Source organism: Benincasa hispida, chromosome 10 (genome assembly GCF_027475165.1).
Source record: "Benincasa hispida cultivar pf3 chromosome 10, pf3_genome.v1.1, whole genome shotgun sequence".
NCBI classification, from domain to species: Eukaryota; Viridiplantae; Streptophyta; class Magnoliopsida; order Cucurbitales; family Cucurbitaceae; genus Benincasa; species Benincasa hispida.
The window spans coordinates 9,089,359-9,115,025 of record NC_143487.1 but is presented as its reverse complement, the minus strand read 5'-3'; the positions used below and the strand labels follow the sequence as shown (position 1 = coordinate 9,115,025).

General features: G+C 34.8%; 1 protein-coding gene and 1 pseudogene across 2 annotated transcripts; one reads left to right on the top strand and one right to left on the bottom strand.

The window, feature by feature from the left end:
* Positions 1-5,951: 5,951 nt before the first annotated feature.
* Positions 5,952-9,290, bottom strand: LOC120088765 (mogroside IIIx synthase-like). The gene has a single exon (XM_039046201.2). It carries the CDS (start codon positions 7,519-7,521, stop codon positions 6,148-6,150), a length of 1,374 nt encoding a protein of 457 aa, XP_038902129.2. The 5' UTR covers positions 7,522-9,290; the 3' UTR covers positions 5,952-6,147.
* A 14,056-nt stretch (positions 9,291-23,346) lies between these two features.
* LOC120088563 (mogroside IIIx synthase pseudogene) lies at positions 23,347-25,352 on the top strand (annotated as a pseudogene). Its single transcript, XR_016523827.1, has one exon. The product of XR_016523827.1 is annotated as a mogroside IIIx synthase pseudogene (transcript).
* The last annotated feature ends 315 nt before the right edge of the window (positions 25,353-25,667 follow it).

Here is a 25,667-nt window from a genome sequence, read left to right as displayed (position 1 = left end):
AAGTAGGAAGAAGAAATAATGTGTGTTTGAAAATTGAAGGGCTTTGTGGGTAATTATGTTTGCATTTGTGATATGGATATAGACGGATGGAAGCAATGCGAGAGGGGAGGAGGAAGAGGAAATCCCTGAAAGAGTCCAAAGATAAGAAAAAACGTGGAGTCCTCAGGCGTCGCATCCACCAGTGTTGTGTGCTTTAGACTCTAACTCAATTATTTCACTTTTCCATTCCTCTACTTTTCTATAAATATTAATTATTATTAATTACTAACTCTTTTGTATCTACCATTCTAACCCTTCTATGCAAAAACATATCCGTAAGCAAATTGAACTATGCTCGTTTTAGTAGAAAAAAATTAAAAAAAAAAACATAACAACAACAATATAGTTACATTGTACCATTCATTTAAACAACTTATTGACCATGAGAAATCTTTTACCATAATCACTCACGAGATAAGAGAAAAGTGACTAAACACCAATGTGGTCTTATATCAAACCTTAATTTAGTGGTGTGAAAGTGTCTGATCTATATAACCAAAAGGGAAAGATCTTTTCACAAATATGACGCCATAAATGTACAGTGAGATTAGACTATTTGTCTTTTAAGAAAAATTATTGTTGTTTTAAACTAGTTAAACTATTTTGGATTTTCACCCACCTTGAGCGTTTTGTTTGAGACTAAAATAAATGATGCACGTAACCATGGTTTATTACACTAATCATAGATTGGATTAAGTTCTCTTTCTTTTAATTGCAGAGATATTTGATATTTATAAAGACGAGACTTATTTTGACTTGTTGTATAAAGTGATACTTTCTTTTCCACGTTTTTCATCCTAATGATTTGGTGACGTACTCATTGCATTGCATATGAATCTAAGCGACCCTAATTTTGTCCATCCAAATATAATTTAGTACATAAGATATTTTGATTAGTTATTCAAATATAGAAGGGTTTCATCTGTTGTATTGAACTAAGGTCATCTTTACTAGACCGTAATGAAAATTGGTGTAACCGAAATGATATGTCATTAATGGATAAATCAGGATAGGCATAAACCACAAACATAATTGGATTTCTTTCAATTGTGTTTATCTAGAATTATGAATCTGCCACATTTTATTATTACCGTTATCGTTACCGTTACTACTTGACCCTAATGGTAACGGTAGTAACGGTAAAGGTAAAGGTAACAAGAAATGTGGTAGATTCATAATTTTTATACTGTTACATTAAAAATATCTATAATGGTAACGATAACAACAACTGTAAAAGGTTTCATTAACTCCTAATTCATGTCGAATAGACCTTGTTGTTGCGAGAGTTCTTAATTCATGAGTTGTAGGGAAGACTTATATCACCACAAATTGAGACTAAAGCAACCGTTGGATTCAATGTTGTTGTTAAAGATCATAAATTTGACTTTTATACCCCTGAATATGAAACCAAAGATACTTATATCTTGGCAGCATTCCATGTAACCTCAATCGGGAGTTCCACCCGAGGAAGCAAGGGTCACTGTATTTGCTAAATCTTCTACTGATACGTGGGCAATTATGTGAATTGATGGGCATACCAGTCTTGATCATTACAAAAGACGATGCGATGAAATCGAGCCTATTCCTGGAGAAGAAAATAAATATATTGCTTATGTAGCTTAAAAAGCCATCTACAAATACTTTATGCCCAATTATTCCGGATAACGCTTACATCCTCTGTATTATCGCGACTACTAGCACATAGTTAGCTGATGCTTATTTCTCATATACCATCATTGTTCCTTCTTTGAGAAAAGAAGTTCACGACCTGTAGGCCTTCTACTTCCACGAGACATTGCTCTTTTAGGCTTTCATCCATTGCGAAAAATTCTCTATTGTTGCCTTCCATAGGAGTCTGGGCCATTTCTCAGTCCCAGTGTGGCTAATCATCCTCTTGAACCATCTTCGCTTTGGTAAGCTATTGCCTCACCAACTAGCTAATTAGATATGAGCCCCTCTTCGGGTATATTCCTCCTTTTGCTTCTCAGTGTACGGGATATTAGTAGCAGTTTCCAGCTATTGTTCCCCTCCAAAAGGTAGGTTCTTATGTGTTACTTGTCTTTTAGTCCAAGTTACTTGTTTTTTTTTTTGTCCAAGTTTCTTCTCTTTTTGTCTAACTCACTTCATTTTTTCTTTGTGAATTTTGGGAATATCCCCATTCATAGGTTCGAGATCCACATTTATGAATTGAAATGTTCGAATGATCAACTCAGCAATCAATTGTTAGAATCAATAGGTCTTCAAATCGTTCATTTGAAAAAAATTGAAACCCTTCTTATTGGATGATCATGATAGTTCCCAAAATCGAAATTCTTGATCAATGGAGGAACAAGATCACCATTTTTTTTTCAATAAGACAACAATGTGGATGATTGACTCATTCTAGACTAGAAATAATCGCAGGAAATCCTTTGATAACACATATTCTTATTTCTCAATGTATCCCACGATCAAGACAATTGGCTAAATCCCGTGAAACCATTTCATAGAAGTTCATTGATATCTTCTCTTCATTAAAGCAACTTGACTTTGATTCTTGAGTAATCCACCCCACTTCTGCCTCTATTGTAACAAAAGATTCATTTTGTATGTTAACTATGTGGAAAAGGCCTGTACCAACAATTATGATTTTACGTATGAACAATTCCTAAATATCTTGTTCATTCACAACAAATATTTTCTTTGTGTGATGGAAAAAAACATCCTTTTTGGGAGAGAGATACTATTTCACTAATCGAGTCACATGTATCTAACATATTCATACCTAACTATTTTCCACAAAGTTGTGACGAAAGATATAACTAGTACAAATCTTTCTATTTTCCAATTTGATCAAATCTATTCGTTCGTTGAGCTATTTACTTGATTATAGATATTTCTGAAACACCTCTAACGGAGGGACAAATAGTCAATTTTGAAAGAACTTATTATTAAGCTCTTTTAGATATGAATCTATCTAGAAAGGAAGAACTTACATCAATATCTCAATTTCAAGTCAAACATGGGTTTGCACATTCCATGTTTTGAGAAATATTTACCATTTGAAAAGAAGAAAAAAATATAGAGTCTTTGTCTAAAGAAATGCCTTGAGAAAGGACAGACGTATAGAATCTTTCAATGAGATAGTTCAAGTTCTTTTTCAACTCTCTCAAAATGGAATCTATTCCAAATATATATGCCATGGTTAATAACTGAATTTTCTATTTTTAGATACTTTTTTAGACCTATTGTATGTTAAGTAGCAATTGAAAATTTGTATCCATTTTTTTATGATATTATGCATGGATCAGATATATCATGGCAAATTCTTCAGAAAAAATTGTATATTCCATAATGAAATCTAAGATTTTGAATAAATGTTTTCATAATCTACTTTTGTCCGAAGAAATGATTCATCATAATAATGAGTCACCATCAATGTCAATACATCTGAGATTGCTAAATGTTTAGAAGTTCCTCTATTCAATCCATTTCATTCTTCTTGTTGCTGTATGATTTTCAACCACAATCAAATTGAATACCTTTCATTCCTCAATTAGATTGCACGATTTGATTACAAATTTCGAGACAAGTTCCAAAACTCATTACGATTATGAAATGCTGGTAAACAACAACAAAAACAATCAATTGAGACCCACTTTTTACATTACCATTGATGGATTATCTTCCACCTGATATAAATGTGGCGTAAAATTAAATACTAATCATTGTGTTACCAACATGAACACACAATGGAAATCCAAATCTCCCTGTGGAGTGGAGTGCATTCTTTCACTAGCAATCATCACACTTTCTCCAACCCATATGAAATTACCCTCACTTTCCTCTACTATAATTTATTCTCAAATGAGATCACAACCCTCGACTAAGGGTTTACATGAATTAGATTGGATCACGTTTGGAGTTTTTCGAACCATTCCAAAAATCTAAACTGGTAAGGTTGGCTACAAGAAAAGACTCCAAATTGGATTCTAAGCTAAATTCAATTTGGATTGGATCGTCAAGTTATTATTATTATTTTTTTATTAGTTTTAAATAATTAAATTTAATCTACAAAACCTGACTAATAACTAAAATTTCATGTAACTCAAATATTAAATATCAAATATCTATGATATCTATAACAAACTTTAAACAAAGATACACATCATAACCATTCTAACATAAAAATATTAAAAATTCCAAATCCATCAAATTCATAAACAATCAAACATTAAGTGTATATATATAATTTGTGTTGAGTTAGGTCAAACTGAAAAAAGACTATTCAACTTGAGGTCCAATCCAACTCGAAAAAAACGAACCTAACTCAACTAAGGGTTAGATTGATTAGTCCAAATTATTTAGATTGTCGGGTCATTTGATCATTGCCGATATTGATACAAGTTCCTTTGTCCACCCAATTCTTTGTCCTTCAACAACTTTCATTTATCATCCGTGCAACTTTTCCCCAACTTTTAAGTAAATTTTATTTTTTAATTTTTCAAGATATTAGACTTATGACAGTTAGGAAATCATTCTAAATTTGATTTGGAAAATAGAAATAACTCTAAAATTATTTTCTAAATCTTTCAACATCAAATTTCCTAAATGTAAACTACAATATATATTTAAATTATAAATTGAAAAAATTATTTCATATACCATTATTAAGTAAAATAAGTAATTACAAAATGAGCATAACCTAATTGATATAATTCTTGTAATTTCATCCTTAGTTTTGAAAAATAATTGACGATGAAGTAATTTCAACATCAAATCAGAGATAAAAAAATATTAACAAAAACATTGATTTTATGCCTTATGTTAACAAAAATGGTGAGAAATGACGTGACAAAATTGGACAGAAACCAAAATGCTAACAAAAACTCATCTAATACTAACATAGAAGGCATCACTTGTTTACCTTAAAACTCAGCAATTGAAGGAGTTGGGGGAAGTGGAATTTGAAATCCACTTCTCCTTTAGCTTAAGGAATTCGTGGGCCACAACTAAATAACATCAATTTTACGTCTTAATAACTCTTTACATAGTGGGTTCAAGAATTCAACAGTTATCATTAGAGATGTTAACGGGGCGGAGTGAGGCTGGAAATACCATTCCCCATCCCTTCTCCGTTCCCCATTACATTCCCTATCCCCGTGAAATTCCCCAACAGATCAAGACGGGATTCTCTGCGGGAAATTCGTGGGGATCGAGTTTTCTAAGGAAATTTTTCCCGTTACCCTTTTTTTTTTTAAAAAAAATTAAATTAATTTAAATCATTAATGTGAGTAAATTTTAATTAAATAATTAACTTTATCACTAAATTATTTATTATGGTTAGTTTTAGATGACAATTTGAATTTAAAGATAAATTACTCAAATTTTGGTCCTAAAAACCTAATTAATTTTTTAGTAGAAAAAAATGAATATAAATCAAATTATTCACATATTTAATCTAAATTTAAACATTCAATTTTAACATATTCATTATCTTTCCCAATAAATAATCAAATTTGAAATTTAAATGTAATATTTATATAATAATAATAATAATAATAACATACATTAAATAACTATACTAAATAAATATGTAAAAGCTAATCGGGCTGAGGTCAGGGGCGGGGACGGGAACGTCCCCATCCCCGTTTAGCTCACGGAGAAAATTTTTCCCCCACTCTCTCCTCCATTCCCCACCCTGTTCGGGGCGGGACCCGTCCCCAATAGGAAAATTGGACATCTCTAGCTATCATCAATACTTGCCAATTAAAGAAGGGGAATCATATTTGATGTATCTACATTCTCTTACTTCAACAAAAAATCATTCAATACCGACATCCATGCATGGGATATTAGTTGATGATATAATGTTAAATTTATATTCACTTAAGCTTTTGAGATAATTGTTTAAGTTAATAAGTAAAGATAAATTTAATATCATATCATTTAATAGTATCATTAAAAAAAAGTCAATTAATCACATTACTTTTGGGTCAATTCATGATTCGAAGGGATAGTCTTTCTTTCCTTCGATTTCTCCTTGCTATTAATTTTATAACAAAATTTTATTCTTTTAGTACCCATTTTTCTGACCTCTATTATATAATATATTTTTTTAAAAAAATCTCATATTTTAAGCAAGAGAGAAATTTCAGCCACCATCTCATCAATCTTCTCATCTCCTTTTCTCCTCAAAATCTCACTCATTTCTCCTACCTTCTTCCTCAAGTCTTCTCTGGTTTTCTCAACGACCACTTCTTTGATCAGCTTTGCTACTTCCTCCCTTTGAATTTTGCCGTCGGTATCTCGCTTGGCCTCCACCCCCACCCCGGCGTCTTCAATAAGTCCGGCGTTATAGGGCTGATCCACATGCATCGGAACCCCTATTACAGGTATCCCAAGCATTATGCTCTCCATCACCGAATTCCACCCACAGTGACTCACAAATCCTCCGATGCTCCGATGCTTCAATATGTTCCCCTGAGGCGCCCATTCTTTCACCACCATCGCCTTTTCTCCCACTCTCTCCACGAATCCCTCTGGCAACGCCTCTTCAATCCCTCTCCTCTCTTCTCCTTTCGGAAACCTAACCACCCATATGAAATTAACTCCACTCTGTTCCAATCCGTTCGCGATCTCTTCCATTTCTTCCTTCGACGGGAAGAATTCGCTTCCGAATGACACCAGAACCGTCGACGATGCTTCCTTTTTGTCCAGCCAATTCTTAATCCTCGAATAATCTTCATCTTCCTCATCCTCTCTCGGTTCGTACACCAAAGGACCAACCGCTATTACTTTCTTCTTCAACAGAACAGAGAGGTAATCCATGTATTCTCCCTCCATCTCTCTGAAGCTATTGATTAGAGTTACATCGCGAGAAGCATTCAAGCAATACAGAAAGGATTCTCTAACTCGTCGGGCTCTTTCTGTAGTGGTTCCATCAGCGGTTATGTACTTGGCTTTCCAATAATCGTGAAGAACAAAATCCGAGAGTGGGAATTTAGAATCGGGGTAGTGGATATTATGAAGAGCGTGACAAATGATGGAAGATGCAGTGGTATTGAAGTTGATGGCGGGAATATTGAGGGAGGAAGCGATTCGTGGAGCCCACGGCTGTAGACAGTCATAAATGAGGAGATGCGGACAAAGTGTTTGTAAAATTGCCTCGAAGCGTGGGGCAGCCGCTGCGAAGGCTTGGTGGAGAGTGGGCGTAAGGTGAGGGGGGAGGGCGTTGGTTGTGTGTAGATGGGGAGGAAATTCAGGAGAAGAAGGAAGATGAAGCTCCACAAATTCGATTGAAGAAGAAGAAGAAGAAGAAGAAGGAATTAGCTTTGGTTTAATGGAGTCAAGATTAACAGGAGTTGAACAAAAGTAGATATAGAAGTTATTTCTTCTAGAGAGGGCTTTGGCTAGCTCCAAATAGGCAGAGATATGGCCATAGCCAATCCATGGAAACATCAAAATGCTTGTGGTTGTGTCTCTAACTTTCTGGACATCCATGGCGGCAGACTGATTAGTTAAGCTTTGCAATTCCTAGAAGAAGAAGAAGATATTATTTATAGGCAGAAGGTAATGTCATTTTGTGAATGGACAGAATATGAAATGGCAGCAAAGGGAGTGTACATACAAGAACAAGAGCAATAAACTAAGGCATAAAATGGAGGAGCTAGTTGGAAAGCACGCACCCGATATATTATTTATTAGATTATCTTACAATTATTGTCAACTTCAAGGCTTCAAATTTAACAATTAGTGGACATCGATTCTTTGGCCTCTCGATGGAACCAAGGTATGACATTGGATTAAATTTCTTTAGGAAAAAATTTGGAAAATATATGAACATTTGTCTTAACCTCTAGTTTCTTCAAAATTCTATTTTAAGTTAAAAATCATTTTTAGTCCCTAAATTTTTATATAAGTAATAATCTAGTTATTGAAGTTTGGTTTATAACGATTTAGTCTTTATACTTTCAGTTTTTTAACAATTTAGTTTTTGATTTTTACTATTTAACAATTTAGTTCTTAAAACTTTAAAATTTGTAATGATTTAATCTCTATTATAGAAATTAATAAGGTTTAATGAGATTTCATGTATAAATAAACCGTTAAATTAATTAGGGACTTAATATTTTTACAATATACAAAATTTACATCATAATGTATTAAAAAATTGATATTTAATTTTGATAATTTTGTTATACGTTAAGGACTAAATTGTTATAATGTCTTAAGTACATAGACTAAATTGTTACATATTAAAATTCATGGAATAAATTGTTACAAGATTAAAAGTATAGAGACTAAATTATTACAATTCAAACTTCAGAGACTAAATTGTTATTTTCATAAAAGTTCGGAGATCAAAAGTGTTTTATTAACCTATATTTTATTACAGACAGTGAGGTCAAAGTTTTTTTGACGTACTATTATTATTATAATAATAATAATAAAGGAATATAACACTATAGATGTAGGATGAGATAGAGCTTCGTCTTTTAAGAAAAATAGTTAAACTATCTTGAATTTCCACGTGTCTTGAATGTTTTGTTTGAGACTACAAAACTGATGCAGGTACTCTCGATTTATTACACTAATCATTGATTGAATGACACTATGACTATTTTTTAGGTTCTACTACATCTCTATTCGGCACTTATTTGTTAGAGATAATGACCCTTCAACTATATCTATAATGGTATGATATTATCCATTTTGAGCATAAACTCTCATGATTTTACTTTTGATTTTATCTAAAAATTATAGGATATTGTCTACTTTGAACATAAACCCTTATGACTTTGCTTTTGGTTTCACCCAAAAAGGCTCAATCTCCTTTATAAACCTATGATCATCCTTTATTTCACCAATGTTTAACTTTGGTCGCATTTCCAATAATTACCTTCACTCTCCTCTAACCTTTTCCCTATAATTTATTCTCAAATGACATCGTAACCCTCAAATAGGGGTGTATACGGATTGGGTTGGGTTAAGTTGAGGTTTTCTGGACCAGCTTAAAGTTTCAAGTTGGTCGGATTGACTACTCGAAAGACCCAAACAGGATCTTCAACTCAAGTTCGAGTTAGATTGGACTGGATTGAGTTGAATTGTCGAGTTATTATTATTATTTTTTAAAATTAATTTAAAATAATTAATTTATCTATAACCCATGACTAATAACTAAAATCTCATAGAACTCAAATGTCAAATATCAGATATATATGATATCTAATACAATTTTAAACTCAGGCAAACATCATAACAATCCTAAAAGAAAATATTAAAAATTCCAAATCCAATCAAACATTAAATAAAGACAAGTAGAATTGGGTTAGGTCAACCTAAAAAAAGATTATTCAATCAAAGATCTAATTCAACTCAAAAGCAAAACTAACTCAACTCAATAAATATTTAGTTAGAAAGTCCAGATTATTCGAGTTGCCAAGCTGATTTTCACACCCTACCCTCAACCCAACCTCCTTTTTGTCTGCCCAATTCTTCATCCTTCAACAATTTTCATTTATCATCCAAGCAACTTCTTCCCAACTTTTAAGTAAATTTTATTTTTATAATTTTTGAAGATAGTTATGATTGTTAGGAAATCATTCTAGAATTGATTTGGAAAATGAAAATAACTCTGAAATTATTTTCTAAATCTTTCAACATCAAATTTACAAAATATAACGTACAATATAAATTTAAATTATAAGTGGTAAAAATTATTTCATATACCGTTATTAAGTTGTAAAGTGAGCATAATTCAATTGATATAGTGCTTGTACTAAATGAAAAGAGACATAATTGTTCACACAAGTTTACGAAAAAATGTGCATCGTGGAGTTGAACTTTAATTTATATTAATTTATGCAGATGTGGTTCGATCTCTAATATTTTATCTCCTGATTCTCTCTGTTGATTGTAACAACATTTGTATCTTCAAAGGATTTTAATCTTCAAGTGTGATTCAGTTTTAAAAGCTTAGAAGTCTTCTAATAGTTGAAGAGAATCCTCTCTTAATGGATTCTTAAAATTCTTAACCCTCAAATGAAAAGAAATAATCTATCTATAGAATTCTCATATGTGTTTTGTGGACTTAGCTTGGACTTGATTGGTCCATGCATTTGTCCTTTGGACAAAGCTAAATGAATTTTGGGTTTCGTGGTCTTTGGGCCAAAATAAACCTATTTTTGGGCTAATTAAATCTGACCCAGATATTAACACAAGATTTAGACCAAACTATTTTATTCAAGATATGAAGGCACATAGAATCATCGAGATCAACCAACTTTTGTCTTCATTAATTTAAGAAATACATGCCGGTCTGTGATATGGGTCAAAATTTTTCATTAAAAAATGACATGAAGATATTTTTTTTTTTTTTTTTTTTTTTTCATTTTAAAAAAAGAGGAAAAAAATTAAACAAACTTAAAAGTTGCGTGATGCAATTATTGAAAGAATTGACTTGGTCAAACTTAAAAATAAAATTATATTTTAAGTAAGAGATAGTTTCAACCACCATCTCATCAATCTTCTCATCTCATTTTCTCCTCAAAATCTCACTCATTTCTCTTACCTTCATCCCCATGTCTTCGCTGGTTTTCTCAGCCACGACTTCTTTTATTAGTTTTGCTACTTTGATGCAAGTAGAATGAAGATAAATTAGGTAATTAGGTAATAGGTTTAGATTAATTCTTTTTTTACCCCACTTGAATTAAAACTCTATAAATAGGAGTCTTCTTCTCATGGATGAACAACTAATGAATAATATTTCTACTCTAAAAATTCTCCAAGATTCGTAGTCTACATCAAATTGGTATTAGAGTACCTTTGTGAAAAGGCCTGATGGTGATCATGTCACACCCTCTCTTGCACTTATCTCTTTCACCCAGAAGGAGGCGTGAAGACGACATATACTACCCTTTTGCGGTACCTACTGTCCGCCTTGACCTGTTTTACTTACAACTTAAAAACTAAGTATACAACTGTATTTCAATCAAGGGTTATTTTATTAATAACAATTCAAAATTTATACAACTTATTTTGAAAATTTCCAAATCCTCATAAACAACAGACTTAAACTTTGAAGTGCGGCAGACCTTGACCTCAGACGACACTTTTGGAACTATTCTCCTTTACGCTACTTAGGGGGAGGGGGGGGGGGGATATTTTGGAAAACTGAACTGGGAAGCTTAGTGAGTGACATTTCGTGAAACAGTATTTAACTTTAATAATGCATGATAAATCTTTTAAAGCAATGCATCACATGAAACTTTTTACAACACATGAGTACGTATGATAAATCAATCATTAAACCTGTAACCAAACATCGCTAGGTATACTACTCAATACACCCAGATATTGAAGTGGAAGCAACTCAATACACTCAATCACTGAGGTGGAACCAAATCAAGACACCCAGTCTTTGCTAATGCCGAACCAACTCAATGTTTAGTAGTTCTCGTCCTGGGTACTAGATCCAATGGTTTGAAAAACTCTTTCTCAAACATAATTTTCAGAAACATCACATGAATAATCAAATAAGAGTTATATTTTAACCAATAACTCAAAGCATGATTTTATAGACATAATCTTTTAAAGCTTTGCCAAACAAGATTTTCTTTGAAAAAGAGTCACTCATAGTCAACGGGCAAAGATTTCTCTTTTTTCCAAGCCTTTCTAACTTACTCATTTCTTCTTGGATTCCCAGTTTTCTCCAAACACCAACTTGTCCTCAATTTGTCCAAGTTTAGCTTAGAATCCAAGAGTAGGGCCAAAAAGAACCTTAGAGTCCTTCTTAGTCCTAAATTTGGCTTACTAACTCCAATGGACATGAAACTAGGCATTGGACAACCTAAGACAACAGTGGGCGCTGAGATGATCTTTTTTAGACTTGTTGGGTGCCTAGTTTGCTTAGTGGGCACGTAGCCAGCTTTCCCAACTGGGTTGGTCACCTATCCTTTCAAGTTGGTCGCCTAGAAGAACTCCTCAGCTCATTCCCATCCTTTTGGATGCATCCCAGACTTCAGTTGGGTGCTTAGCATGTCAACAGGCGATGTCGGCGACGGTCGACTTCCTCTTTCTCACCCAAACTTCCTAAGTTCTTCTCCCACACCTCTCTTTTGAGTTTCTTTTAAGAGGTCACGAAACTATGAGGTGAAATGAACTTCCCTTGAGTATTCATAGCCTTTTCACCTCATCTCTTTGTTTGACATCTTCTACTTGCATGCATGTCTACATGTCTTCAACATACATAACCTAGCACAACATCCCCCTTTGAGGTGTCATCACCAAATCTTTTCATGGCTTCTTCTTGCTCCATATGTGGCCACCTCCTACTTTGACTTAGTCGACTTTTTCCAAGTTCGCCACATGCCCTTTCTAACTGTTAACTTGGCCTTGCTCCCTAAGTAACTTGGTCTCAATGCATCCCCTTATTATGTTTGGATGCCTGGTCCACACCATGCGTCCAACTTGCTCCTATTTATCCTTCTTTTGGTTATTGTCTCCTTCTCATAGAATAATTTCTTTACTTGTTTTTTATAGCGTAGTTTCTCATTATCAAAACCTAGTTTCTTATTCTCATAACCTAGTTTCTTATTCCTATAGCCTAGTCTTTCTTAGGTTGTCTGGTGCAACTTTTTTCAAAGTAATCATTTTATGTTTTGTTTGTACTCCTCACGTGTCTAAGATAGTGTACAAATAATCTTTTAGGCATCCAAAATACCCTTCCAGGTGTCCAACATGGTCCTTCTATGGACTTACTCACCTTGGCGAGTTGAACCTACTTATGTGTTGTTCAACACTTAACCAAATTTCAACTATGCATCCAATACACACTTACTATGCATCCAAATGGACTTTCAATGCATTATTCCTTCATTTATGTATTCAAAACCAATATCTTAAGGTCGTGCTCTGTTGTGTTCAATGCGGTTAACATAATCTGTGATAGAATTACTATGCGCTGAACTAACCGTGCGCCAAGTTGTAATTAATCATGCACTGATCACAAGTTCTTATAGTTTGCCAAGTATAAACAAATTACAAGTTTCTCGGTGTGAACCAAGGTCGAACTCAGGGATTTGTAGCTATGAATTTTTGGAAAGTGACATGTACGCTACAAGGATTAAAGTAATTGTAGTAAAGTAAAAAACCATGCGATTAAAGAAACTATGCGATGAAATCATCTAAACAGGCAATGAACACTTCGAGTTTAATTTTGAGAAAACTTAGAGAGACAGTAGCTTTAATGTGTGTAAAAAAAAGTATGGAGAAGTATGGTTTGAGGGGAAGTCTATGCCTAGTTCCTAAGTTTAGCTTCAACGGTAATCTAGGCTCATAACATTCGTTCATTGCACACCTCTTGGCAACCAACCATTTGTCATATCTCTATGACGCATGAATGGTGTTCATTTATAGCTTTCTATTGTAAATTTGGTTATGTAAAGGCCCATGTTTTGGGGCATATTTTTGTTTAGAGTCTGTAATTTCATATGTTGAGTCGTTCATGGTTGTTCCCGACTGGTTTCTGGAGATTTCGAGGCGAAAAACGGTGGAGTTTCGAAGTAGTTCAAAACTATATAGGTGAGATTGTACAGTAACGTCGCAATGTTACGATGCAGTGGACGAAGAAATTTTTCGTAGCGTCGTGGCGCTAGGACATGTGGTTCTGCTCCGGTTCGCGCATGGTTCGAGGTCTGTTAGTCTAGTTCAATTTGTGGGTTCTCCTATTCGAGTTGTTTGGGTTCATCTGGATCGATTCTTGGTCTGGTTCGAGTGGTTCAAGGCCCGATTCACCTATTTCGAACTGGATGGCTATTATTTTGTAATAGTTAGTTTTTATTTTGTTTAATAGGTGCCCAATCTCGGTCCATTAACTTTTATTTTAATATACACGTGATGTATGTTTTATTCCTTTTTATATATCATATAAAATAAAATCCCACCATAGGTTATGCATTTAATTTCATGCATCATTTATATTATAAGTGTTATAATATATGTATATGCATGATTTAATTGATATAGCATGCCCATCCATCATATAGTATAAAAGTTATAATATATGCATGTATGCATTTATAGCATATCCATGCGTCATTTATATTATAAATGTTATAATATTTGGTTAAATATATGTATAGATGTATGCTATTGTATGTTTCATTACTTTATTATATAAATGTTATATATGTTAGTAATGAAATGAAATTGTATGAAGCATGAAATTACATTAGGTTAGTTTATAAATGTTATAATTTACTAAAGTATGTCACAACATGCAATGTATGGTTTTAATTTTTTTCTTTTTATAATTGTTATAACAAAATGAAATTAGAAATTAAAATAAATAATTAAGAGTTGCATGCAAACCTTAGGTTAATAATCATTTGTTTTAAAACATGATTCACATAAACCTAAGATCACTTTTCTAATGAGATTAGAAATTTAAGTTTAATCTTTTAATTGGTTTAATAGGATAAATTGATCTTAATTAAAAGATTAAATATTGTAACAAATGTTTCGATAAGGGACCTTTTGATTAAGCTTAGTTTTGTCTAAGCTGGAGTATTTAAGTTGACGGAAATGTAACACCCCTACCTGGAAACTTACTGGAAAGGTGAATTAAATAGATTTGTTACAAGCATGCAAGTTTGATTAAAGTTTGTTAAAGAGTTTAATGGGCCTTAATCAAAATTGTTTAAACTATCTAAAGGCAGGTGTTGTTTTTGGGCAAATTAAACCATCACTTTGATAAAATCAGTAGCCGAATTTTCTAAGTTAATTAACCCTAGGCAAAACGCTTAGTGGGAAGAAGATGGGATATATGATGCTTCATTTTCCATAAAGTTCACATTATGAGATCTATACTCAGCCTCGAGGCACCATGGGTGTCCCTCTATGGGTGACATTTGTATAGATCAATATCAAGGTTAATGGAGAGAGTGTTTATAGTAAGTGGGAGTGAGACGTATGACAACAAATCCCTCGGTCTCTTTTATTAGTTTGAAGTAAAGTTTCATGCATGGCCTCGTGGCACCATGGGTGTCCCCTAAAGGATGACATATTTTGCATGACGCTTTATTGAACCTCCAGAAATGGATAAGGTTGCTTTAGTTTCATGTCCCAATCGGTTTTTCCCTACGGTTGGCTCATTGGGGCGGAACTCTAGGACCTAAAATGAGGGGTTACACTTACAAGAATTGTTAAGCGAGTTTAAAAAATATTGGACCGAACAATGGTGATTGATAGTTACAGTAACAAGGTATTGTTCTGTCTATTGGTTGAAAATGTCTCATTTCAGTAAAGGGGCACTTGATCACCCTACAGTGACTTTTATCCTGCCTCACTGAAACATCATTGCAAAATAGATGTAACTTATGATACATTAGACTATTTTGCTAAAACTGATTGGTTGTCTTAATGGTTTATTGTAAATAGATTAATATAAATAATTTGTATATTTCAGCAAATTTATTTCAATATGACTTTCGCTACCTTAAATCTACTCGCCACAAACAAAATAACAAACACAAATTACACTTTATGGAAAAACACAATCAACATAATTATTGTTGATGACTTCATTTTGTCCTCATGGAGGATTGTCCTCCAATTCCAACTCTTAATGCTAAAAACACAATCATTACTTATCGTTGATGACTTTATTTTGTCCTCATGGAGGATTGTTCTCCAATTCTAACTCTTAATGCTACTCGAAATGTTCGAGAAGCATACAAGCGTTGGACACGGGCAAACAAAAAGGCCTGAGCATATATCTTGGCAAGTCTTTTCGAAGTCTTGACCAAAAAGTATGAGCCTATGCTCACGGCCCGTGAGATCATAGAGTCCCTGAGGGGAATGTTCGGATAACCGTTTGCACAGCTTAAGCATGACCCTCTCAAACATATCTTCAATGCCCGTATGCAAGAAGGTGCATTTGTTCGAGAACATGTTCTCAACATGATGGTCCACTTCAATGTGGCGGAGATGAATGGGTCCGTCATCGATGAAGCTAGCCAGGTTAACTTCATTTTGAATCTTTACTTGAAATTTTTCTACACTTCCTTAGTAATACTGTTTTGAATAGGATTGACTACAACATAACTACCTTGCTCAACGAGCTACAAACCTTCCAGTCTTTGATGAAAAACAAGGAACAAAAGGGCCTAACAAATATTGTTTCATCCTTTAAAAAGTTTCACAGAGCTTCAACCTCTGGAACAAAGCCTGTATCTTTTTCCTCCGGCACCAAAAAGTGGAAGCAGAAGAAAGGTGGAAAGGGGAAAGCTAACCCACCAGTTGTTGCCCAAAAGTGCAAGAAAGCCAAGGTTGTAAAGGGAATCTATTTCCATTGCAACCAGGAGGGACATTGGAAGAGGAACTGTTCCAAGTATTTGGCAGAAAAGAAGAAGGTCGAGCAAAGTAAATATGATTTACTTGTTTTGGAAACCTGTTTAGTTGAGAATGATGATTCTGCTTGGATTATGGATTTTGGTACTATTGACCAAGTTTGTTTTTAATTTTAGGGAATTAGTTCCTGGCGGCAACTAGAAGCTGGTGAGATGATGATAAGGGTTGGAACTGGGCACGTCGTCTCAGCTGTGGTAGTGAGAGGTCTCCAGTTAACTTTACAGAATAGATTCATTTTACTAGAAAATGTGTATGTAGTTTCTGGTTTAAAAAGAAACCTAATTTCTGTAAAGTGTTTACTTGAACAATCTTATTGTATCAACTTCCATGTAAATAAAGCGTTTATTTCGAAAAATGGCATTGATATTTGTTCTGCTAAATTGGAAAACAACCTTTATGTGCTAAGACTGTTAGCAACTAAAGCCCTTCATAACACTATTTAAAACTACAGTAACTCAACATAAAAAACTTAAAATTTCTCCTAAAGAAGATGTCTAACTTTGGCACCTCAGATTAGGACACATCAATCTTAATAGGATTGAGAGATTGGTGAAGAATGAACTTCTAAGCGAGTTAAAAGAAAATTCTTTACCTGTGTGCGAGTCATGTCTTGAAGGTAAAATGACTAAAAGATCTTTTACTAGAAAAGGTCACAGGGCCAAAGAATCTCTAGAGTTAGTACATTCAGACCTCTGTGGTTCGATGAATGTCAAAGCAAGGGGAGGTTTTGAATATTTCATCACCTTTACTAATGATTATTCAAGATATGGGTATGTTTATTTAATGCAACACAAGTCTGAATCTTTTGAAAAGTTCAAAGAATTCAAGGCCAAAGTTGAAAATGCATTAAATAGACTAATTAAGACTTTTGGATCTAATCGAGGTGGAGAGTTTTTGGATCTAACATTTCAGAACTATTTGATAGATCATGGAATTGTATCCCAACTCTCAGCACCTGGTACACCTCAACAGAATGGTGTATTAGAAAGGAGAAATCGAACCATGTTGGACATGGTTCGGTCTAAGATGAGTTACGCTTCCTTACCTAACTCGTTTTGGGGTTATGCAGTAGAAACTGTAGCGTATATATTGAACTACGTTCTATACAAAAGTGTTACAAGTACACCTTTGGAGTAATGAAATGGTCGTAAAGCTAGTTTACGTCATTTCATAATTTGGGATTGCCTAACACATGTGCTTAAAGCTATTTGAGGCTCTTACGGTGTCGTTTAATTCCAAAAAAGGACTATGAATCAAAAGAAAATTTGTAGATATTGAACTACTCCTATTACTACTGAAATATAGCAACAGTGGTAAGTCCGAGTTGATCCATAGGGAAGTGCGATTTATGATTTGTTCTGTTCAGTTAATTTTCTAACTAGAGTGATGAATGGGGGGTTTTGGTGTGGAAGAGATAAAATGTACGAAATTAAAATAAAAGGGTAAATGTAATCTAAAAGAGGAATCTATCTAATTTATAAAGAAAGAGAGAGAATCCTATGTAATTTCTTTTATTAGGTACCAATTAATTGTATTGAACCTGTCAATCCCTCAACCTATTAGAAAATCTAACAGCCCAATTAGCCAAATTTGATATTAAACTAAATTAGTCCCAATTCAATCTACAACTCTTCCTTCTTAGCGACATACAAGTTAAAATTGAATTACATTATGAAAGAGTTCAATTGTTGAGGCATGCTACAAGCTAGAAAAGCTATATCATATAGCATGATTTATTTGGAAAGATTAAATCAGGGTATACATGAGTTTGGTCAGAAAAAGTCTGGACTTCACACATGCGATCCTAATTTGCGCAACTAAATCATGACGATTTTGCAAATAAGAATTTTGATAAACTAATTTGTCAGATCAATTCATAAAAGTTTCATTAAGATTCAATCAAATCCACCTAAAAAGTTCACAACAATTCAGTTAAATTAACTAGAAATCCTTCAAGAGATTAAACATATGGCTCTTGCTCAAAGGAATTAGATAGGAGTTACCTCTTAATTCATATACAAATCCAAGATACACATCTGATCCATCAATTACAACCCAAAACAATAAGAAAAACTAACCTAAAGACACTAAATTCTGAGAAAAAAATAAAAAGAATGAAGGTTAACTTTGGCCTCCATCAAATTCGGCCCCAAAATTCAACATATATTGACCTAAAGACAAAGAGAGGTATTTATAAAAATCATCGTAACATCGCAACGCTCGGAAAATAAAGCCATTAGCATCAGGGAAACGTTACAACGATGGCGTTGATACCAACTCGAGCGTTGCAACACTCCCCTACACATCAAGCTACTACCTTTCAATATCAGGCGAGTGTCGAGCTTCATATAAGGTGAGCGTTGCGATGCTGAAGTAGGGACATTTTGGTCTTTTTGACTCATTTGAAGCTCGGATGCTCAAACCACTTCTAAATTGCTTCAAATTAACCTCGTTCTTCACCAAATTGCCAATTCTACCTCTTGATTGCTTGGTTTTACCTCTTGATTGCTCGGTACCTACAAAATAACACAATAAACACATAAAATCCTTTACCAAGCCTAAAATAAGCTAAGAATAATAGCTCTTTTTGGGAGCTATCAAACACCCCCACTTGATTCTTGCTCACCCCGAGCAAGGTAGAGAGCACACAATCAAATAAAATATAAGATAATTGAAGATATGCTAGCTTAATTTTCAAGGTTGTTTCTCCAGTATCAACAATCAGTTAGAATAAAATTTGTAATTAATAAAGAAAATCAATTATGATCAATCAGTGAAGCACAAGTTTAAGAATGGTTTTTAATCTATTCATGCATGGGTGAGCCTAGAGTTTTGCTAGTTAAGCTTGCACGACTCAGAAAAGTTTTAAAAGGTCCTCATCTCGTTTTTCCCCTACACTGGCTCGGTTATCAGCCTCGGACATACCAAACTTGCAAAAAGAGGGTAACACTAGAACAAGGGTGCTTAAACACACACACAAAAAACATAAAAATAATTTATTTTACCTAGAGGGCTAGCTTTCGCACCCCACCGTCAAGAACCTATCACTCTTTTCTCATGGGCCCTAACTAGACATAGTGGAGATAGCTCTTTTCACCTCTATCCATGCACACACACACTATTTTTTTGCAGGCACGTCGACTAATGCCTCTTTGTTTTTTGATTTTTTTTTTTCAAGCAACAAATTTTCTTTTCTTTCTTTTCTTTCTTTTTTTGCCTCTTTGTTTTTATTCACAGTAGGTCCTATTTTATCTACTTTGTCTAGTTTTTCTCTACAACAAGTATGGTTACTACTAAGTCAAAGGTGGATATTTCGGGGTGACAACAAAATATAAGCCAGATAACCCAATTCTAAGCACGGAATATTTTAATTTCGCAAAACAATGACTTAAAGATGCATGAGAGATAAGAATTTTTTTTAAACTTGGGCTAAAATCATGATCATGCTTTCCTAACGCTATTTCATGCAAATTTTATTATAGGAAGAGTGTATCATAAAGCATAGTCCGAGAAAACGAGATGATGGTGGTAGTAGTAGTCCGAGCTAACAAGGCAATCACAGCACACAAAGCATAGTCCGAGCACAATGCTCAAGGACCCCAAACTAAAATAGAAACTACCCAACAGGGTACCCCACCCTCAAATTAAAGTAATACATTGTCCCCAATGTATCTCAAATATAACTAAAAAAAAAGTTCAAGGGAACAGAAAACCACCCCTGAAATATTGTCGCGCACGGGATGGTGGTGGTAGTAGTAGGCTCGCTTACAAAAAATGCTCTCCTCTTCTAGGTCATCCCTACAAAAAAAAAAAAAAAACAAAAAAAACAAAAACAAAAAGAAAGCTAATCTAGAAAACAAATAAAGAAAGCAGTAAATTTTATCATCCGGTTCCCTCAAAGAAGGGAAAATTTTTAATATCGATTGCTCAACGTGACTAGTCTCCTATAAAGGCACAAAGAAATTCTTGTATTTCTCTGGTCCCTTCTTGGATGAGTCGATATAGCCCGGTAAGACTATAAAACTCTTCATATTTTGAAGAAAACCAGACAGATCGAATTTGGTATTTTTCATATTAGACAAAAAAGGTAAAAAGAAAGAATCAAAAGACTCAAGTGACCCAAAAGAGTCAAAATAAAGAAAAGACTCAACAGAATTTTGAGAACAATAAGAACAAGACTAACAAGACTAAAAAATGTATGATATACCAGAGGCTGGAATAGGGCAAGGTTTCTCAACCTTTAACTCCATCACCTGGAAATTGACGGGTGTAGGGTCAGATTCTCAATAGTCCTCACAAACTGGCTCTAGATATGGCATGCTATCTTCCAACTCATCCTCGATGTCGACATAGGTTACCTCATCACTGCACACCTTGGTATTGTCATAAGATGTGTGTAACAAGGATTCACATCCTCTCTCAACTGAATAGAAGATTGAATGACTGAGTCTCTCAAACTTTGAAGATCAGTCCCAACCTCAGTTTGAAAACTAAAGCTCTCTTGGAAGTTGCAGATCTCCTTCTTAAAAACAAGATTGTTAATAGCAAGTTGTCTAATCACATCTTCTAGTGGCATACCTGAGTCGACGGTGTGAGCATGCATCGATATGTCGGATGTGGCAGGGTATGGATCATAGTGGCACTGGTTCCATCCTAGGTTTCCATAGCCATAGGGCTCCTCCCATCTAGGCCGATGGAAATCGTCATCCATATAACTATGATACCCTCCCATGGAGTAATCTTGTGGCATAGGGCTCCATTGCAAACTTGGGCATACTTGCTTAGGGTGATCAATCCTACATGCTTTCACCTGCTGCTGGTTACCTGCAACCAATTGACTAACCAAAGAAGTTAACTTAGCAAGTTGACTTCGAAGGTCACAAACCTCGTCACTAAGTCGAGATGCTCCACTCGATTGTCCCCATCCTTGTTGATGATATCTGTCCATGCTTAGAATACTGACATAAAAAAGGAAAACAAATCAAAAGCAAAAGAGTACTCTAACTAGAAATTTAACTAACGAAATATTAATGGCTTCCTTAGCAACAACGCGATTTTTGTTCGAGCCTCTTACGGTGTCGTTTAATTCCCGAAAAGGACTACGAAATAAAAGAAAATTTGTAAATACCGAACTATTCCAATTACTATTAAAACATAGCAATAGTGGTAAGTCCGAGTCGATCCGCAGGGAAGTGTGATTTGTTTTGTTAAGTTAATTTCCTAACTAGAGCGGTAAATAGGGGGTTCTAGTGTGGAAGAGATAAAACGTGTGAAATTAAAATAAAAGGGTAAATGTAATGTAGAATAGGAATCTATCTAATTTCTAGAGAAAGAGAGATAATCCTATGTAATTTCTTTCATTAGGTACCAATTAATTGCATTGAACCTGTCAACCTGTCAACCTATTAGAAAATCTAACAGCCCAATTAGCCAAATTCGATAGTAAACCAAATTAGCCCAATTCAATTTACAACTCTTCCTCCTTAGTGACATACATTGAATTTCATTATGAAAGGGTTCAATTGTTGAGACATACTATAAGCCGGAAAAGCCAAATTCGATAGTAAACCAAATTAGCCCAATTCAATTTACAACTCTTCCTCCTTAGTGACATACAAGTTAAAATTGAATTTCATTATGAAAGGGTTCAATTGTTGAGACATACTATAAGCCGGAAAAGCCAAATTCGATAGTAAACCAAATTAGCCCAATTCAATTTACAACTCTTCCTCCTTAGTGACATACAAGTTAAAATTGAATTTCATTATGAAAGGGTTCAATTGTTGAGACATGCTATAAGCCGGAAAAGCCACATCTTATAGCATTATTTATTTGAAAAGATTAAATTAGGGCATACATGAGTTTGGTCAGAAAAAGTCTGGACTTCATGCATGCGATCCTAATTTGCGCAACTAAATCAATCAATATATGCATAGGCTATGACGATTTTGCAAACAAGAATTTCGATAAACTAATTTGTCAGATCAATTCATAAAAATTCTATTAAGATTCAATCTGTATAGAAGCACCAAGTGAATCCAGATGGGACAATCCAAAGGCATAAAGCCAAATTGGTAGCTAAAGGGCTTCATCTGATGGAGTTCTTTTGTCTAAACCATATATGTATAGAAGCACCATTGGTGCTCTTCAATACTTAATCCATATGAGACTGGACATTGCTTACATCGTAAATCATTTCAGTCAGTTTTTTATGGCCCCAACCGATATTAATTGGCAAGTGGCCAAACGTGTACTCAGATATGTCAGTGGCACAAGACATTATGGATTACTTTTCCAACCCAACCAGTATCTTTACATCTCAGTCTACTCGGATGTTGACTGGGCGTCGAACATTGATGATAGGAAATCAATAGCTATTTACTGTGTATTTGTGGGAAATAACCTTGTTTCATGGTCCAAAAAAATCAGAGAGTAGTCGCTTGATCCAGCACGGAGTTTGAGTATCATGCCCTTGCACATACTTCATCCGAAATAATTTGGCTTCAACAACTCCTAGCTGAGATTTAGCTGCAAACTATTCAAAAACTTGTCATCTGGTGTGATAATGTTAGTGCTCAAGCCCTTGCAACCAATCCCATCTTTCATGCTAGAACCAAGCACATTGAAATTGATGTGTACTTCGTGCGTGATCAAATACTCAAAGGCAAGTTGGAAATTAGGTATGTTCCATCCTCCGATCAACTAGTAGATTGCCTAATGAAACCGTTGATACAGTCACAATATTTCTGCATACTGTCCAAACTTGGAGTGGTTGACCTCCCCACAAGTTGAGGGGGATGTTAGAGCAAGCGTCGACGAGGATAGGTCAAAGAAGACACATTAGATCAAGATTACCACATCACAAAGAAAAGTCACGCACGAAAGATGACAAATGGATCAAATCTGTTATGATTCTCGTCAACAAATCTATTCATTGTTTTGTTCCCTCATGCTCTAATTGAGCCATGTGTGATATACAACTTTAAATCATTTCTTTATTCAATTATTCTTCTGAACCCTAATTTGGAAAAATCTGTATAAAATAGGCTTGATTGCCCTCTATTGATATAGAAGAAATACAGTGAAGTTATCTGAAATTGTCCTTCTCAAATTCTAACAAGCCCAAGTTTTTTTTTTGTTTTTTTCCAATCAAAACTCCAACTTCAAATTTCAAAGTCAATATTTAAAATCTCATCCATGTATGACCTACCACCACGTTATGCACGTGATAATCAACCCACTCCTCTCTGGTCTCCACTACAAAATACAAAGCTATGTCATTCCAAACTCTCAGCCTATAATTTGCATCGCCATGGAAGCCCAACAAGCTGGAAGCAACACCCTCAACCCCACAACTATTTTGATGTTTCCATGGCTTGGCTATGGCCATCTCTCTCCTTACTTGGAGCTGGCCAAAGCTCTAACTAGGTGTAGGAACAACAAATTTCACATCTACTTCTGTTCAACCCCTGTTAATCTTGAATCCATTAAACCAAAGCTAATTCCTTCTTCTTCTTCTTCTTACATCGAATTTGTGGAGCTTCATCTCCCGTCTTCTCCTGAATTTCCTCCTAATCTTTACACAACCAACGCCCTCCCTCCTCACCTTACGCCCACTCTCCACCAAGCTTTCGCTGCGGCTGCCCCACGCTTTGAGGCAATTTTACAAACACTTTCTCCGCATCTCCTCATTTATGACTATTTCCAGCCTTGGGCTCCTCGCTTAGCTTCCTCTCTCAATATCCCCGCCATCAACTTCAACACCTCTGGAGTTTCCCTCATTTCTCATGCATTTCACTCCATTCACTACCCCGATTCTAAATACCCAGTCTCCGATTTTGTTCTTCACAAGCATTGGAAAGCCAAGTTAAACCCTGCCGCCGCTTCAGAACACAGCCGCAGTGTCAGAGAAGCCTTTTTCTATTGCTTCAATGCTTCTTGTGATGTAATTCTAACGAATAGCTTCAGGGAAGTGGATGGGGAACATATGGATTATCTCTCCCTTCTGTTGAAGAAGAAAGTAATCCCAGTAGGGCCCTTGGTGTACGAACCGAATGAGGAGGATCAGGAAGATGAAGATTATTGGAGGATCAAGAATTGGCTGGACAAAAAGGAAGCTCTGTCGACGGTTCTGGTGTCACTCGGAAGTGAAAGTTACGCGTCGGAAGAAGAAAAGGAGGAAATAGGGAAAGGATTAGAGGAGAGTGAGGCGAATTTCATATGGGTGGAAAGGATTAATAATCAAAAAGGAGATGAAGAACAAAAGAGAAGGGAATTTGTGGAGAGGGCTGGAGAAAGGGCGATGGTAGTGAAAGGATGGGTTCCACAGGGGAAGATACTGAAGCATGGGAACATAGGGGGATTTGTGAGCCATTGTGGATGGAACTCTGTGTTGGAGAGCATCGTGTCTGGAGTACCCATAATTGGGGTTCCGATAACTGGAGACCAACCCTTTAATGCCGGAGTTGTGGAAGAAGCAGGGGTCGGGGTGGAGACCAAGAGAGATCCCGACGGCAAAATTCAAAGACAAGAAGTGGCAAAGCTCATCAAAGACGTAGTGGTTGAGAAAACCAGAGAAGACTTGAGGATGAAAGTAAGAGAAATGAGTGAGATTTTGAGGAGAAAACGAGAGGAGAAGATTGATGAGATGCTGGCTCAAATTTCTCTCTTACGTAACATTTGACAAACATCAATACTTGGTGTGCACGTGCCTGATGCACCCTTCTTTTAGTCCATTTATCTAAGAGTAAAAAGTTTCAATAAGACCACGTCCTATCCCTACTTAAAACATAATAGATCAATGGAATAAACAAAGTGGGTTCATTTGATTATTTTGCACTCTACCCCACATCCAAATTTTTACTTCATAATGAAGTAATGTATTAATAAATAGTATTCAATTCGATTACACTTGAGAATTACGTCTCATCGTTACCGTTAGACTGCCATATTGTTACTATTACAACAGAAAAATTATAAATTTTTGACATTTTTACTATTGTCATTATAGTTACAGGTAGAGGTAATGATAACAATAAATTTGTCAAAATTTATAATTCTAAGTAAATGCGATTGAAGTCAATCCAATAAGTTTGCGATCTATGTTCATTACAATTGATCCATCAATAAAATTTTATTACGAATATATAAATTTTTATTAAAGTTTAGTAAACGTGGCTTAATAGTTAAAAAAAAAAAGAAAAAATCTATCCACATCAAACAATAATTGAACAACT